This window comes from Liolophura sinensis, chromosome 4, assembly GCF_032854445.1.
Source record: "Liolophura sinensis isolate JHLJ2023 chromosome 4, CUHK_Ljap_v2, whole genome shotgun sequence".
NCBI classification, from domain to species: domain Eukaryota; kingdom Metazoa; phylum Mollusca; class Polyplacophora; order Chitonida; family Chitonidae; genus Liolophura; species Liolophura sinensis.
Window position 1 is genome coordinate 3,417,088 of NC_088298.1, and position 16,935 is coordinate 3,434,022.

Here is a 16,935-nt window from a genome sequence, read left to right on the forward strand (position 1 = left end):
AGGTTTACACTCCTGTTCTAATGCCAATCCATACAGGTGTTTACTTGTATAAACATTGCTACAATCATCATCCACAATCTGCGCACAATGCAGGGTCAGTGCAAATCTGGGTTAAGCGTTGCACAATACGACTTCAGTTCAACACAGAGAATATAAGCCAGTACAGGGAATCGTTGCTTAGAATCCCACTCAGTTTACAAAAGAACTCCCAATTTAGCACAGAATAATGTTCATGCATCACAAATCATCCTTATAGCATGATCACAGTTATTAACCATACATGATAAGATTGAGCGTGAATACAAACCCAAGTCCAGCAGCAGTTTTCCCATCCATGGCAATTGGCAGATATAACAAAGTCAATCAAAACAGCTGTCCAGATCACAGAAAAGTCAAATCAACCATAACACATATTCTCCTTCTTCCCTGGACACTCACACGATTCAATGGTTGTGGTGTGGCATATATTCCTCGATGTCCCGTATACATCAACAGGAATTTTGTCAATCAAATGTCTGATTCCCAAAGATATGCTGTCCACTGTCGTTTCTGCCAACCACATTTACAATGACAGCTGGCCTGTTCCACCTCACAGCAAATCATCTACACACCAGCAAACCGAACCACTATGTATCCCAATTATGACATAGTCTGTGGTTTTCAATTTATGGGAGAGAAAAAGGAGCTAACGATAAATTACTCAAAGAAACTGATTTAACCAGGTTTACAGTCTTATCCACATATATACACACATGCTTAACACTGGGGTCGACGCTTCTGGGCTGTTAAAAATCACACGTTGCAGCAAATGACGAGACTTAAAACTGGTTTTCCAGACAGTGGATGCTGTTCTGTCATGGACAGAAGGCAAAGGTTGTTCTTCTCACAGCCGAGTTTTCAGCGTGCAAACACGTAGGAGACATGTTTCACACCTTCTGTTTAATACTCCACTACATCTCCAAGCATTCTTGTCCAACATTCAGGAAGCAATGCTCCTCTTTTTGACGCGGAATTTTTTCTGCGAGCACATTAGATTCAACACCTCAAACCCTCCGATCTTCTACACATACTACAGCATGTCATTCTGTGTCCATGCAAACACCTGCTGACTGGTACTTAAAAGGCCACATTTTGCTGGTATAGCCCTTAAATATACCTGCAAACCTTGATGGCGACAAACCCACTTTGGTTGTTGCTTTCAAAAGCATCCCTGTTTATCCCTCACTGGACAATTCCTTCTCATTGGCCAGGCAAAAATAAGAGACCTCCCCCCTAGGGGCCCTAGACTGAGATGTGTCTTTCGTGGGATGCCTAGGCTGGTAGCCACGCACATGTATCCATGATGCTTATCAGAGCGGCGATACTACAGTCAAACCCCCTGTGGACAGGCGGAAATTGCACCTAGCCTGTGCCCTCCTGCCTGTAGCTCGAAGCTGCCACGTAAGGCCAAACCACAACCTCTGCCACACTCAGACCATGTAGTTATAATGCAACACCTCTAATGGAAGCACTGAAGGCTCAGTGCAATTCCCTGCGGTCCGCTGGCACTGCGCATCACTGATAAGGACGCCGCGCTAACTGGCTGGCTCAGGCTGGAGAAGACCCGCCACGAGTCTCTCGACGTGAATATCTGGGGAGATCCAGACAATCTTGTTGATAGTAAAGCGGAAATGTCAACATACGCGGTAATCCGTGGGCTTATACACAGCCCTACCCCTCCCAGTTACACACGTACCACCAACTCCATCATAACCACACAGTAATACAGTACAGTGCAAGCTCTACTTTGAGGATATTTGAGAAAGGTACTGTAACACAGAAGAATGGTTTCATGGAAATTGAAGAAAGATTTACTCAGCAAATTTTTCATTTTTGAGATATTTTTCTATCTCCAAATAATATCTCTATATTTTGAATATTTTCTGTAAATGATTGAAAATGATCGCTTAGTGATGAACAAACTAGGAACATGGGTCCAGCTCAGCAGCTTCCCAATACCTGATTCCCCCTATAAATAAGGTTGTTTTGACAGCTTTCACTGTTGATGTCGCCACTGCAGGCTACTTGATGTAGTCATCCACACTGACCAATGGAGCCTCACCAGTCTGGAGCCCTGAGTCTTCTCTTTATGCTTCGACAAGAAGGCTGAGAAGCTTTTGTGTAGTTTTATATGTTAGGCCAAATCATAGGCTGTACAAAAACCAAGCGTTTGATCTATCCTTCAACACATTAGACCGGTGTAAAATATAATTGGGAAATCTCACATCCTTGTTCTCCATACAGTTGTCACGCAAGAAAGCAAAGGCGAAAAACGACTAGAAAATTTTCCAGGGAGGATTCAATCTTCAATTGGACAAGCTCATCGGTTTCATGAAGAAATCTATCATTTAATTTGATCACCACATCTGAATTCCTGCTTTTACCCCTCATTCAACAATTCATTCAATAACTAAAGAAAAAAATATAAAGGTCGCTAAAAGATTTAGTCTGTCAAGGCCTCAAGATGGCTGTTTTACTTTAAAACACCACAACATTTATTTGATGACAATTTTGCCATTATTGTATTTTTTCTTTTTGACCTAACCCCAGTTCCATCTGTTATCATTTGAGGTGCAAAACCATTTTTAAGCAACATTTTAAGAGTTAATTTCTCTGAGGTGTTTTAACCAGGCTTATAGTCAGATGTAAGACCTGACATCACAACATTACACATAAGTAAGATGATTATATTCTTTGGACATAATCAGAAAACAGTTGGGCGTTATTGATACAACACAGCAGTCCCCGATATAATGGGACAATCACTGGATGACTACATGGACACAGAGGTTCAAATAACCACCATATCATTTGCCAAGTAATTGCAAATCAATGACTCCGATAGAAATAACACGCAAGTCGGAAATTTCATTCTTGGGATGCTGATAGCAGTTTGATAGCTTGTCTCCAAATTTGTTCTGGCATCACTGGCTGATAGCCATGGGAGAAATGAGAAGCCTTAGCAAACCAAACTGTGTCTGAGAACAGAAGCAAATGCAGCCCTGCAAATTCTCAAAGTCCTTTTTTTCTGATTTTTAAAGCTAAAAGAACTTTAAAAAGACGCTAAAAAAATGTCTTCATCTATCAGTAATTACAAAACAGAGAATTATTCCATGTTTCACTGTTAAACGCACTGCCGAAAATAAATTCAAAAGATGATTGTTTTAATTAGAATCTTATTTGTGCAAGGTGTTTTTCCAAGCATATCCTGAAGACATTATTCTTTGTAGGCTGTTAAAATTATACTTTTTGTGACGCCCTGAAATTGGCCAATCCAACCAATGTAGTTCTATCTCCACAATCAAATTAAAAATGTGCATAAACAGCACTGACGGTTGGTCTTTCATATGGGAAAAGCTTTGGGAATTAGGAGTAATTTTACCATTTTTTAAGACAGAATACAGTCCTCGTTAGAAAGTATGAGAAATACATCTGATATCTGTGTGTTTCATTTACAACATTTATTTGCATATTTTTCATATGCTAACTGCTTTACAGGGTACTCCATGTCCATTTCACACAACTTAGGCAAAGAGGCTTAACATTATATACTGTAACTCTTCAAACTTTTTCAATTTTTGCAAAGTGTTTATTCGAGCATATTTTGAAGACATTATTCTGCGTAGCCTGATAAAATTATACCATTCGTGAAGCCCTGAAATTGGTCAACCCAATCAAAATCAAAAATGTGCACTGAAAATTGGTCTCTCATATGCGAAAAGGTTGAGGAATTAGTGCTTTAGTATTTTACACATATTTTCCATCACTAGTCAGGAACACTTGGAAATGACCAGATGAGCTATCAACCTCCCCTAAGCCCACCCCACCGGCCACCCCTCTCCCATGCAGGCTCTTCTCCACCCAAAGGTGTTTTGACAGTTATCACTGTTGGCATTATGACTTCAAGCTCCTTAACTTCCGGACTGACCCCTGGGGCCTTAGGAAAACTAGTTTAAAACCATTTTTCCACCCCAAAAAGAAAGATGAGGAGCTTTCTTTCTTGTGCGTTTATATGTTAAACTAATTTAACCCACAACCTAAACTCTGTATTGAGAAATAAAACAACCCAAGCCTTCCATGTATCCCTCTAAGGGAGATTCAAAGTTAAAATTAAGCCATAAGCTGAGTGTTAATGAGTTGATACTATGGTTATCAGCAAACAGCAAACGAAAGATCCCCGGGCAATGACAGCCACTGTGGCTGCGATGAACCAATCAAACGGCATGATTTATTGATTTGCCACAAGGATGCGCGGTGCTTAACGATCTGCCATAGCTACAGGACAGCTCCCCCCCCCCCCCCCCCCCCGGCCAGAGTTAGACGTAAAAAATATAAAAATCCCTCCTGTACATGTTACAGCAGGAAGTAAGACTAGAGTAAGGCTTACAAGAAATCCAACATTTCGCAATTTAGGTGAATGTCTTAAATGGCTCCCAGAAGAGTAAATGTGACTATTTTTTATTATGATATCAGAATAGTGGGTGTCACTTATAAAGCTGTTTTGGTTATATAAGATAATCTTAGATGAATTTTATGAAATGGCAACCATAAATCTTTTCTGCTTTAATCCAATAATGCCCGGAATCTAAAAATCAAAACTGCTCTAATTCCTCAATGGTTTCGCATATAAAATTAATAGCCAATTTCAATGAAATTTATGCATATTCTTCATTTGATTTTGGAGGCACAACAATGTTGGCTGGATTCTTAATTTGATTTTGGAGGCACAACAATGTTGGCTGAATTGGCCACTTTCAGGGCTTCACAAAAAGTATAATTTTTTCAGTTTGCACAGAATAATGCCTTCAGAATAGGCGTGAATAAACATCTTGCAAACATGCGAAAAGATGAAAAATGTTGCAAACATGCGAAAAGATGAAAAATGTTGCAAACATCCGAAAAGGTTGTAGAATCACGATATTTCATTTTTATAACAAAATAGAAACAAAAGTAGACAATAATTTAATTATGTGGTTATTTTATTATTCAGTGAATAACCAACAGCCCCACATCTAACAAAAAAACTAACACTGTCAGCAAGTGCTTCTATTCGCAATTCTGTATCGACAAAAAAAAAGTCCCAATCCCTTTTCCGAGATTTTCAAAGAGGTGCATAAACCTGTATTTCTGATACCAGATTAACACATCCTGACCATCCCAGTAGTATAAACCACTCTCTCTGACCTGGTCAATCTGGGATGACCCGGTCAACTACAGCCTGCTAATGTATCGATCAGCCTGGTGCATGGTTTTGACCCTTCCTGCCCATATCACCCTGTCCAATCACGCGACAGTGCCCATGGTGTATAATCAAGAACCATGATGGAAAGGCAGAGGTGTTACCCCATGTCACCCCAGGGATAAATTATAGCAGACATAAGAAGCGCTCTGTTATTTATTAGGGTCGTTAGCAAACTTAACGTATATCAAATAATGTGTTTGAACTTCAATTAACACCAACCACAGATAAAGCAGGTTCCATAAGGCGTATTTTTATTACAAACCAATTTAAATTTTTGCTGTCCACAGTTAAAAATGTTGTACAAAATAATGACTTAGTAGTACAAATGTGGATTTTAAAATGCGCATTTGATTAACCACAAGGTTTGTCTTTTGACTGTTCCATGTACATACCTGTATACACATGAGCCATCCTACATTATTGTATGTATCCAAACAAACCTGAATTACTAATGCCAATATGAATATAAGTAGATGCAAATTCAAAGATTTAACCTAGGTTAAAACATGTCTAAAAATTTTCAACACAACTGCCAGACCACATGACTGACCGACCAAACAATTAACAACCGGAGAGGGCAACTTAAAAAAGCTGCAGCATAAAAAAAAGACCACCCAAACAACACCTGAACATTTCATCTGAAGGACCGAAATCTCCAAATACAAAAATGAAAAAGTTTACATGGCATCAGCTAGATTTGAACTTCTAACCTCACGGGTGTGTGAATCAAAAAACTAAGAGAGAATTAAATGAATCAGAAATACATTTAACGGTATTCAACATAAAGGGGGAGGGGGGTGGGAGCTCTCCTCTGTTTACCTTATGTGGCTACACACACCACAATTTATTTATTTATTTGACTGGTGTCTTAAGCAATACTCGAGAATATTTCACTTATACTAAGAAGGCCAGCATTATGGTGGGTGGAAACTGGGTATAACCCGGGGGAAACCCACGGCCATACGTGGGAAGGTCTGCCAGCTACCTGTGGATGGTCGTGGGTTTCCCCCGGAAGCCAGCATGAGCTGGACTTGAACTCACAGCGACCGCATTGGTGAGAGACTCCTGGGTCATCACGCTGCACTAGTGCGTTAACCAACTGAGCCACAGAGGCCCCCCACACACCACAACTAATGCTTCAGGAAGGACAGATAACTGTAATTCCCTGCTATTTTTAGATATATTTTCTTTAGCTCCTTTCGGCTGCATTTTTTTCGTTTTTATGGGCTTGTTAAGTGATATCATCTGAGGCTTCAACGTTAGATGAATAGGTCATGCAAATCTGATAGTACAATGGAAACAAAACATCATCACACAGTTGTAAAACAAATAATTAATTAAGCTTTCAAAAGTTTGTCTGAAGACAACGCAAATTTATGATTAAATGTTCTCCAAAACAGCAAATTCAAGGCCATGTGTGAGTTTAAATTTAGCTCAGAGCCCTGATACAATAAACAGCTTCTGATTCATCTTATAACTAAGCAATGTTATGCTCAGCAACTCCACATTCAAAGCAGCTCAGAGTTTTGCTGAAATGGGAGACTTAGAGCAGCAAGAGCAGTGCCCCATTTCAATATAGCGCAGCATGGACAGTTCAGACAGCATAATGATAGTCAAAGTCAATTTAAAACTGGCTTTCTATTTTTCTTTCAAAAACTTGGGGTAAATATCCTAAACAATATGTTCAGAAAACAAAAGACAACAATGAAAGGAGCAACAACAAATAAATAAACGGGAAATGAATGGTCATCAAGCGTCACAGACAGACTTTGGTTCTGTAGAACTTGAAAGGAAAACATCTGGATTTTTTACAGTGTAGGTAGAGAACAGTTTCCAGAAACTAGAAAATACCACTCAGTGTGTTGCACAAATACTCAAGCATGACATTTTGCCATGACGATGACAAACTCACTCGTTCTGTGCTTTGAACATGTGTATCATGAGGTTCCAACTTCTAGAGGGGATAGGAAGGGGTCAGTAATGGTCTGTCCCCCACTAACCTACCTCTTCCATTGGTTGGGATAGTTATGGTGGCAAAATTCACACTTGATTTTATTATTACTTCACTGTTTAGGTACTTTGTGTTGATTTAATTTGCCATTGTATATCTATATATCTTGTTGCGAGTGGTTTACACAATCCAAATTACCATGTTTTTCACAGATATGTAACATATTGTTTCAAACTGGTTTGTGTCTGAGGGCCTCAGGGTAGATCAACCCAGTGTTGACTGAGTATACGCATTGTATTTTACCATCATGAAATAAAGCCATTATTACTGTTATTATGTGGATGAAACCCTGAAGAACAAATCTTACATTGTGCAGACATTAAATTACCATAAATTTCGTCCATTACTAACTAGCCCATTTCTTCTGATTCTGAGGTGTTTTGAGGTTTGCTTGGAACATGATATGACATTCTATTGGAAAATTGTAAGTTTCAGACCCAAAAATATTTTGTGATATTTATTTGTCTCTTAAAATGAAATTTTGTGAATGAAATCTGAGGTCATTTAGGGTAAGCCAGAACATACATGCATCTACCCTGTGAATTTGAAATGCTCATGCATAACAAAAATGGCCTGGAAAAAGAAACTGTTGATAGGTAAAAGGATAAATGACTGACAGCCGAATAACCAACATCCATCAGATAATGGCTACACAGCCCGTTGCACTAAGTGAACTTGATTTCATTCCTGCCATAGTCCTCCAAGAGTTTGATTGGACAGAGCCATATATGGCTAAATCCTAATTTGAAATTCCTTATCCGTGTGTATTTTCTGCACTGTAGAAGTTAAAACTGGGACAGAACTTAGAAAGTGTTATTTAATGACAAATACATCAACTAAATATTGGAAATTTTGGGTCCAGCAACTGGACACTATAGTGCAGTTTTCATTAAAACAATGTTTCATGGAACAGACTCAAGATACTTATGTACTTATTTCTATAATCATGAAGACATGAATTAATCGATCACTTAATGAATTAATCGATCACTTAATGAATTAATCGATCACTTAATGAATTAATCGATCACTTAATGAATTAATCGATCACTTAATGAAGTACAGTGTAACAAGAAGATCGTTCCTGAAGAGAAGATCTGGCATGCTACCTACCTTACTGCCACTGCTACTGCTACTGTCCGTGGTTCCCGTTGTGGCTGTGGAAGTTACTGAGATCAAGGATCCACGGCGGTTAAAACCAACCTCATCCAGAGACATAGAGTCACTATCAAGGTCCCTGTAACGCAAATATAACCATGGTCAAAATAATTTGAAGGCGGTGTATTTTTTAATGCCGTCAGTTGGCTCTAAAGTGAAGCAGCATCCTGATATATTTCACTGGTCTTTCATACACTGTATGGTAGAGTGTCCACTTCGGGAGCGGTAGATTCAGGGTCAATCCTGGGCTGGATCACACCAAAGACTTTAACAGAGGAAGCTGTAACTTCCTTGCTTGGCGTTCAGCATGAAGGGGATAGTGCAATAACTGGTTGACCCGTATCAGTATAATGGCTCGGGTGGGGTGGCTTACTTGCCTTCGGTGAGGTTGCCTATCTCAGTGAAGCAGCACTAGATAAAAGAGCGGTGGAAATCCGTTCTACAACAAGGAGGCACAAAAGATGCACTCTAAGGATTCCTCAGTCGTCATATGACTGAAAAATTGTTAAGTACAATGTTAAACCCCAAGCACTCACTTACTCATGACCTGTACTCAAGAATATTTCATTCATGTGATGGTAGCCATCATTATGGTGGAAGGTAACTGGACAGAACTCGACAGAAACTCACTACCATCTGCAGGTTGCTGGCAGATCTTCCCACGTACAGCCGGAGAGGAAGCCAGCAAGCGCTGGACTTGAACTCATGGCGACCACATTAGTGGGCAGCTCCTGGGTTATTGCTAACCACCTCTGCCACAGAGTCCCTCAGGAACTGGAGCCATTGTTATGTCAAAAATGGGTTGTAGCGCAACGTGTATGATGTTACAATATTTCAGTTTCTATTGTAACGTTGTGCTGTGTTTAATGTGACATCATCATGATGACGTCGGAGAGGAACATTTGACGTCAAGGTCCTGCTGCCTGGCATTTGACAGGTCCCCATTAATGGTGATCAAGGTCCTGCTGCCTGGCATTTGACAGGTCCCCATTAATGGTGATCAAGGTCCTGCTGACTGGCATTTGACAGGCCCCCATTAATGGTGATCAAGGTCCTGCTGACTGGCATTTGACAGGTCCCCATTAATGGTGAACTCTGTTGGGATGGATTGGAGAAAATGGGATTGGAGAACATCAGAACTTACTTCCTGACTTTGTTTGGATGGAACCTCTTTAGTTGAGAGAGCCTTTGTTTGATGAGAGGTTTCACAAAGTATGCAAATGCTTTATATAAAACCAGAACTTACTTGCTGACTCTGTTGGGATGGAACCTCTGTGGTTTGGAGAACATGGGTTTGATCAGGGGTTCCCTGAGGGCTTCGTGCACATACATCAACCTGTCCTGGATCAGTTCTCTCATCTTTTTCACCCAAACCTGCTTCATGTCCAATGATGACGCCTGCCATAAATATCGGCAAAAACAGAGTGCAGTTAAAGAGTGGAGTCAAAAAAAAAAATCAACCTTGTGGTCACCTTAACATTTCCAGAAAGTCGGCTTTTGTGGTAATAAATTTTTAAAACACCTTCCTTTTAATTAATTAAAAAAAACTAACCACTTCAGCCACAGAAATATCACACACTTTGCTTTTATTCATATCTTGCTTTGGACAAGTCTCAAAACCCTGAAATAAAAAATCTTGCTGTAAAATTTGAATTACAACATAAGGCATCTTTCACCTCCTCAAGGATGGAGCAATCCGAAAAATGTCTCTACTTTCTTTCGTCAGAAAGAGAAAATCTCTTGGTCTGCTGAGAAGAAGAATAAAACAGAAGAGCGATGACATGTAAATGGTCACATGTAACCTGTGAAATGCTTCCTCCAGTCAATTTACATCAGTAAAGTTGAAGCAGCAATATAAGTTGATCTGGACAGATCCTTCCAACCATTCTGTGAAATGAAGTGGCAATTTACAAAACACCAATGCATTGGTACTTTATACTTTGAAGGATAAAGAGGCCATGCATCAGTTGTCATATTCAAAAGACACCAACGGGGGATCTTCTTCTCACAACAGGTGGTGCTAGTGTGACATATGACATGCATGTCACAAGTATTTTGTTGCACAACTCATGTTGTGTGCTGTCATTTCTTGTGTGACATATTTCCTCACGAAGTCAGGTTGCTGGACACAGCAGATAAATAAACCTAAACACATCGTTTATTGTGAATTGTTTATTGTATCAAATGGAGGCCCCTAAAGCACTAATGTTTCAACAAAAGCAACTAATTAAAATAGCAACTCAGTATGTTGATACGGTTAATTCTATATTAAGCTGATTCAGCATTTCAGGGGGCCCTCGCATTCAAGCTGGCTTAGGCAAGATAAGGTGGGGGCTCTCGCACCTATAAAACCGCTAATAGAGGGTGATTTTACTGTCCAAATTTAACGATGCTCAGTTTTTGACACTGGAAGTGGAAGTTTAGACATGTTTGATAGCATTGATGAAGGGGACAAAATTTCCAAAGCCCAAAAATAAGCTTTAAGATCACTTATCAAATATGACTTAAGTCAGACTAGGTTTCGTGGTTATGCACGATGTATGTTTAATCTACCAACCACCACAAAGTAGCACATCTTAGTTGTGTTAGTGTGTGACAGCTCCACTTTGTTTTGTCCAAATCTGCATGAACACACAGTACTCCAGAAATGCTGAATCGGCTTATTTTTAATCACACTTTCTTTAGCCCTTTTACGGACATTTCCGTGCACATACATTGTCATAACTTGTCAGTCAAACCAACAAGAGCTGCCTGCATTCAACCATGCCAATCTTGTTCATCAAGGACAACCTCAAAGGCTACATACATCTACTGTTTTTTTTGTTTGTTTTTTTTTTCATTGAAAGAGTTTAACTATACTGCTGATCCAGGATCAACCTCAGTGAAGTCAGATCAATCTCAGTGTAGTCATATCAACGTCAGTGCAGTCAGATCAATCTCAGCGTAGTCATATCAATCTCACTGTAGTCATATCAACCTCAGTGTAGTCAGATCAATCTCACTGTGGTCATATCAATCTCAGTGTAGTCATATCAATCTCACCGTAGTCATATCAACCTCAGTGTAGTCAGATCAATCTCAGTGCAGTCAGATCAATCTCAGTGAAGTCAGATCAATCTCACTGTGGTCATATCAACCTCAGTGTAGTCAGATCAATCTCACTGTGGTCATATCAATCTCAGTGTAGTCATATCAACCTCAATGCAGTCAGATCAATCTCACTGTAGTCAGATCAACCTCAATGCAGTCAGATCAATCTCACTGTAGTCATATCAATCTCAGTGTAGTCAGATCAATCTCACTGTAGTCATATCAACCTCAGTGCAGTCAGATCAATCTCACTGTGGTCATATCAATCTCACTGTAGTCATATCAACCTCAATGCAGTCAGATCAATCTCACTGTAGTCAGATCAACCTCAATGCAGTCAGATCAATCTCACTGTAGTCATATCAATCTCAGTGCAGTCAGATCAATCTCACTGTAGTCCTATCAATCTCAGTGCAGTCATATCAACCTCAGTGTACTCATATCAACCTCAGTGTAGTCAGATCAATCTCACTGTAGTCAGATCAATCTCAGTGCAGTCAGATCAATCTCACTGTAGTCAGATCAACCTCAATGCAGTCAGATCAATCTCACTGTAGTCAGATCAACCTCAATGCAGTCAGATCAATCTCACTGTAGTCATATCAACCTCAGTGCAGTCAGATCAATCTCAGTGTAGTCATATCAACCTCAATGCAGTCAGATCAATCTCACTGTAGTCATATCAACCTCAGTGTAGTCAGATCAATCTCACTGTAGTCATATCAATCTCAGAGAAGTCAGATCAATCTCACTGTAGTCAGATCAACCTCAATGCAGTCAGATCAATCTCACTGTAGTCATATCAATCTCAGTGAAGTCAGATCAATCTCACTGTAGTCCTATCAATCTCAGTGCAGTCATATCAACCTCAGTGTACTCATATCAACCTCAGTGTAATCAGATCAATCTCACTGTAGTCAGATCTACATGCAGATGCTGATCTCATCGTCAATCCGATGATCGTTTTGAATGAGTCAAACCTCAGAACCAATCAAAACGGTTATTTCAAAACATAATCCGTATGATAATATCTGAAGAGTCGACATCACTTCTCGAAACAAGTAAGCGAGAATTGGAGGAGAAATGTAAGTTGGGAACGAGTTTCATTTCAGATCTAGTAAACTTAACAACAAAGTTACGACATCAGACTTTAATTCTTCAAACTTTTCGCATGGTTGCAAGGTGTTTACTTTAGCATATTCTGAGGGCATTGTCCCATGTAGACTGATATAAATATACTTTTTGTCAAGCCATGAAACTGGCCAACACAACCAATATAGTTTTGTCTTGAAAGTCAAATGATACAGGTGCATAAATTGCACTGAAAGTTGCTCTTTTATATGTGAGAAGGTTGAGGAATTAGGGTAGTATATAAAACGCTGGGTGCAAGGTCAGAAGTTGTGCTTCAACAACATCTCCATGCTTAGTGATACAGTTCTTATCCAAAAGGTTCAACGAATGTTTTTATATCCATCGGTTGGCACATATTTCCAAACACAAACAGTGGACAATTTTGGTGCTGATGCCAAAGTACACAGCCCGGATCTTGAGCTTACCTCTTTGTCAAACAAAACTACAGCTCAAAAAACTCAAAACTATGTGTAAGACAAAACTGTGCTCACCTTAAGAATAATCTTGTAGTCAGAAATGGGAGCGTGACCTGTCCATAAGGCAAATTTACACTCATCTCCTTCTATGTGCTCTGTGATGTTGATATCAGCTATCTGCAACAACAACAACAAAAACAATACTATCTGACATGAAAAACTGTTCGGCTTGTTATAGAAGAAATATTTCCCATTGTCTTCAGCTTCACATCAAGTAGATATCATTTCCAACACTGGATTTATTGCCTGGATGTATCAGTGTTTGAAATTATTTCTACTTGATGTAGTCCCTGGCAATTACAGCAATTCACCTTTCCAGATTTATTTATATATGTACATGCAGTTTGTTTGGGGTTTTATGTAATACTTAAAAAACAAAAAAACATAAAAATGATGCCAAAATCTGATGAAAGAGCTTCAAAACTTATCTGCAAATATGATTTTTAATACTTTTTTTCAAAAGAAAAGGGTGTTTGAAAATATTTTTGTACGGTGGGTATTTGGGACCAACTTTTATAATCTTCATCTTTGTTGCATAATAATGTTCTAAATAAGGATGTGATGCTTGTCTAATAAATTTATTTGAATGTAAATTTGTTGTTTATATCGAAACATATGCATTTAACCTCAATTATGATAATATTTATAGAACATATTAACAATATAAATATGATCCAAATTTTAAAAAAGTTTAAAACATTTTTTAGCTGAAAAGAAGAAATTCTAGTTCAAAAATATTTATTAAACCTGTGTTACATCCTCATTTATGACATTATTAAATAAAAACTATAAATATTAAAAGGTGGTCCCAAATACCCACCATACAAAAATTATTTTCAAATGTCTTTTTCTCCTTAAGGAAAAATCAGAAAAACTATTGAAGACCACATTTAGGAATAACTTTCCGCATTCTTTCAAGACACCAGACACGACACCCCACCCAGTCAGATTACACTGATAACAGGCCAACCAGTCCAGCAACAAGTACTATCTTTACAGTTTGGTATGACCAGACTTGGGTTTGATCCCAGGTCTCCAGACTACAAGATTCGAGAAAATATGTGACACACCACACAGAAGTTCTAAGAATACAAAAGGAGGGACCGTTTTGCTAAGCAACGAAACAGTTTCCTCCCATACAAAAGTGAGGGGCCTCCGTGGCTCAGTCGGTTAAAGCGCTAGCGCAGCGTAATGACCCAGAAGTCTCTCAACAATACGGTCGCTGTGAGTTCAAGTCCAGCTCATGCTGGCTTCCTCTCCGGCCGTACATGAGAAGGTCTGTCAGCAACCTGCGGATGGTCGTGGGTTTCCCCCGGGCTCTGCCTGGTTTCCACCCACCATAATGCTGGCCGCCGTCGTATAAGTGAAATATTCTTGAGTACGGCGTAAAACACCAATCAAATAAATAAATAAATAAATACAAAAGTCGAACTCGCTTCAAAACATTGACATTCAACTTCTAACACTCACCATTAATTTAAATTTGTAGCCATATTTGGCTTTCCCGTTGCTGTCTTTCATTTCTTTGGCAAACACTAGGCACATTTCAAACAGGAAGATGCGTCTTTCACGACCTTTCTTTATCAATTGTTTTGGGTCCCAGACTGTGAAGTTATCTTGTAGCAAAACTTCTCCCAATCCCAAAAGGCTGTCCTGTAAACGAAAGACAGAATGTTTAATATTAGAACGAATAAAAGACTGGGGTTTGTTACGCCACATTGGGGTATTGGTATTTCAGCCATATGGTAATGACAACCCGTTAGAAATAGGGAACAAATGTTTACATTAGATTAAATCATGAATCATACGGGTATTGACTTTATGATGATTGTGATTACTCTGGGATTAATTTACTTACTCTTCTTTTTTTTTTTTATTGTCTTTCATTTCTTCTACACCTTTTGAGCATTTGTTTAACCAAACCGAAATAAACGACTTGATCATCTCCCTTTACCCATACATTCCTGTTGTCGCGCTCATCTCCACATGTTCTGCACATCTGTTTCTTTGCTCGCTTCTTAATGCATTAATTTACCTCTAAAAAAAATACCCTATGTGAGCTAACCTAATGAATTATACTTTTATTGGTAGCATACAACGTCTGACTCATTAGGCTAGCTCAAACGGACTGCCTCCTCCAAATTTTACCAGGTTTTAACCTACAAATGACACATTTGTGAGCTCATAAAAAATAGCAATCTCAGTCTAGGCAGTGAAATGCCCTCAAAAGTATGTTCAAAACACCACCAGGATGAAAATGCGAACACGTTAAAGACATATGTAGATATAAATATATATATATATATATCACATAAAAGACCATTACCGCATGAAAAACTGTCCAGGTAAATAACTGGACGATTTCTTTTTTTTTCTTTTTTATAATTTTTTTCAACCAAAACATCAGAGGGTATAGGTGGTATCACATCTATATTCTTTGCCTGAAATATTTCGTTTCAAGGTCCGTTCGGCTAATGTATTCACAGATCTGTAGGTGTCTTCATTTAGAATCACGAAATCTATTAGTCAATTAGTGTTAAGCCAGAAAAACCCTGACGTGACGCCACTGGTCCCAGTACAGCCACTGGTCCCAGTACAGCCGCTGGTCCCAGTACAGCGAAAAATGGTCATCAAAGAATCCAATATTTCAAATGCCTTTTTGTGGATTGACAAAAAAAAAAAAATTCTAAAAAAGTAAATCTGGCTATTTTTGTAGACAGTGTTGAGTGGTCTTTAATCAGAGATATAGTTCACATTAAAGTTTTCTTTGCCTTTAAGGATAAAAAAGAGCACATACCTGTAAACCCTCCAGTAAACTCAGGTGCATGGCATCATTAGCTTTCTTTGGCACATTTAACATCACTTCTAAGCCATCCTGTAAACAACAAAACAATCAACAGTGTTTAGATAATTCAACAGGGAAATTTAAGTTTACAGCACATTCATCAGTTTGCACATGTCTGTTTGGGGATAAATTTGTTTACTTGATTGCTGCTTAATGACATACTCAGGAATTCTTAAATTTTCAGTATACAAAGACTGGGGTTAAAACTGCTGGCATTTGGCATTTGCCTAAAACACTTTCTTGCTTGTGACGTTCAGATACAAGCATACCACACTGGTGGAAGACAAGTGTTTTTCTATGATTGTTGTACAGGCCAGTAGGTATTTTAGCAGAATGTTGTACAAAACTTGGCATTTGGCATTTGATTAACACACTTTCTTCCTTGTGATGTTCAGATACATGCACACCACATTGGTGGAAGACAAGTGGTTTTCTATGACAGACAGTGGTTGTACAGGCCAGCAGATATTTTAGCAGAACACTGTATAAAACTGGGGTTAAAACTGCTGGCGTTTGGCATTTGACTAACACACTTTTTGCTGCTGCTTCGTACGAGTGAAGTGCCGGATGTCAGCGGTCTGAGGCATGGCTACTTACCCTGATTTCTCCCGTGTGTTCCTCACAGCAGGCCAGTAGGTCCTTCAGAAGCAGCTGATATTTGGTGATCCTCTGTACGGGTTTGATCAGATAGGAAGCTAGCGGCTCATTCAACTTGTGTCTCTGTTGCATTTCCTGTACAAACACACAGACAAAATTCCCAGCATGAAGATGCTGCTTTACACTACTGACCAGATAAAAACGTGAAAAAAAAACCCCCAGGCCTCTGAACACCAAAAGATGTCGGTTTGGTTTTATGGATTTTAACTGAGGTTGTGCATTTTGGATGGTTTTTCTTTTTAACTGGTTTTGGGAAAATATCCATCTAGTTTTCATTCACTTTAAA

At 39.0% G+C, this 16,935-nt stretch overlaps 1 protein-coding gene across 1 annotated transcript in view; it reads right to left on the reverse strand.

Moving 5' to 3' along the window:
- The window catches only part of LOC135464350 (kalirin-like), a 249,660-nt gene that overhangs the window by 132,861 nt on the left and 99,864 nt on the right, over positions 1 to 16,935 (reverse strand). The window contains 6 exon segments of the mRNA XM_064741776.1: positions 8,406 to 8,529; positions 9,697 to 9,848; positions 13,163 to 13,264; positions 14,618 to 14,800; positions 15,945 to 16,022; positions 16,590 to 16,724. Of these exon segments, the coding sequence (XP_064597846.1) occupies positions 8,406 to 8,529; positions 9,697 to 9,848; positions 13,163 to 13,264; positions 14,618 to 14,800; positions 15,945 to 16,022; positions 16,590 to 16,724 (774 nt within the window).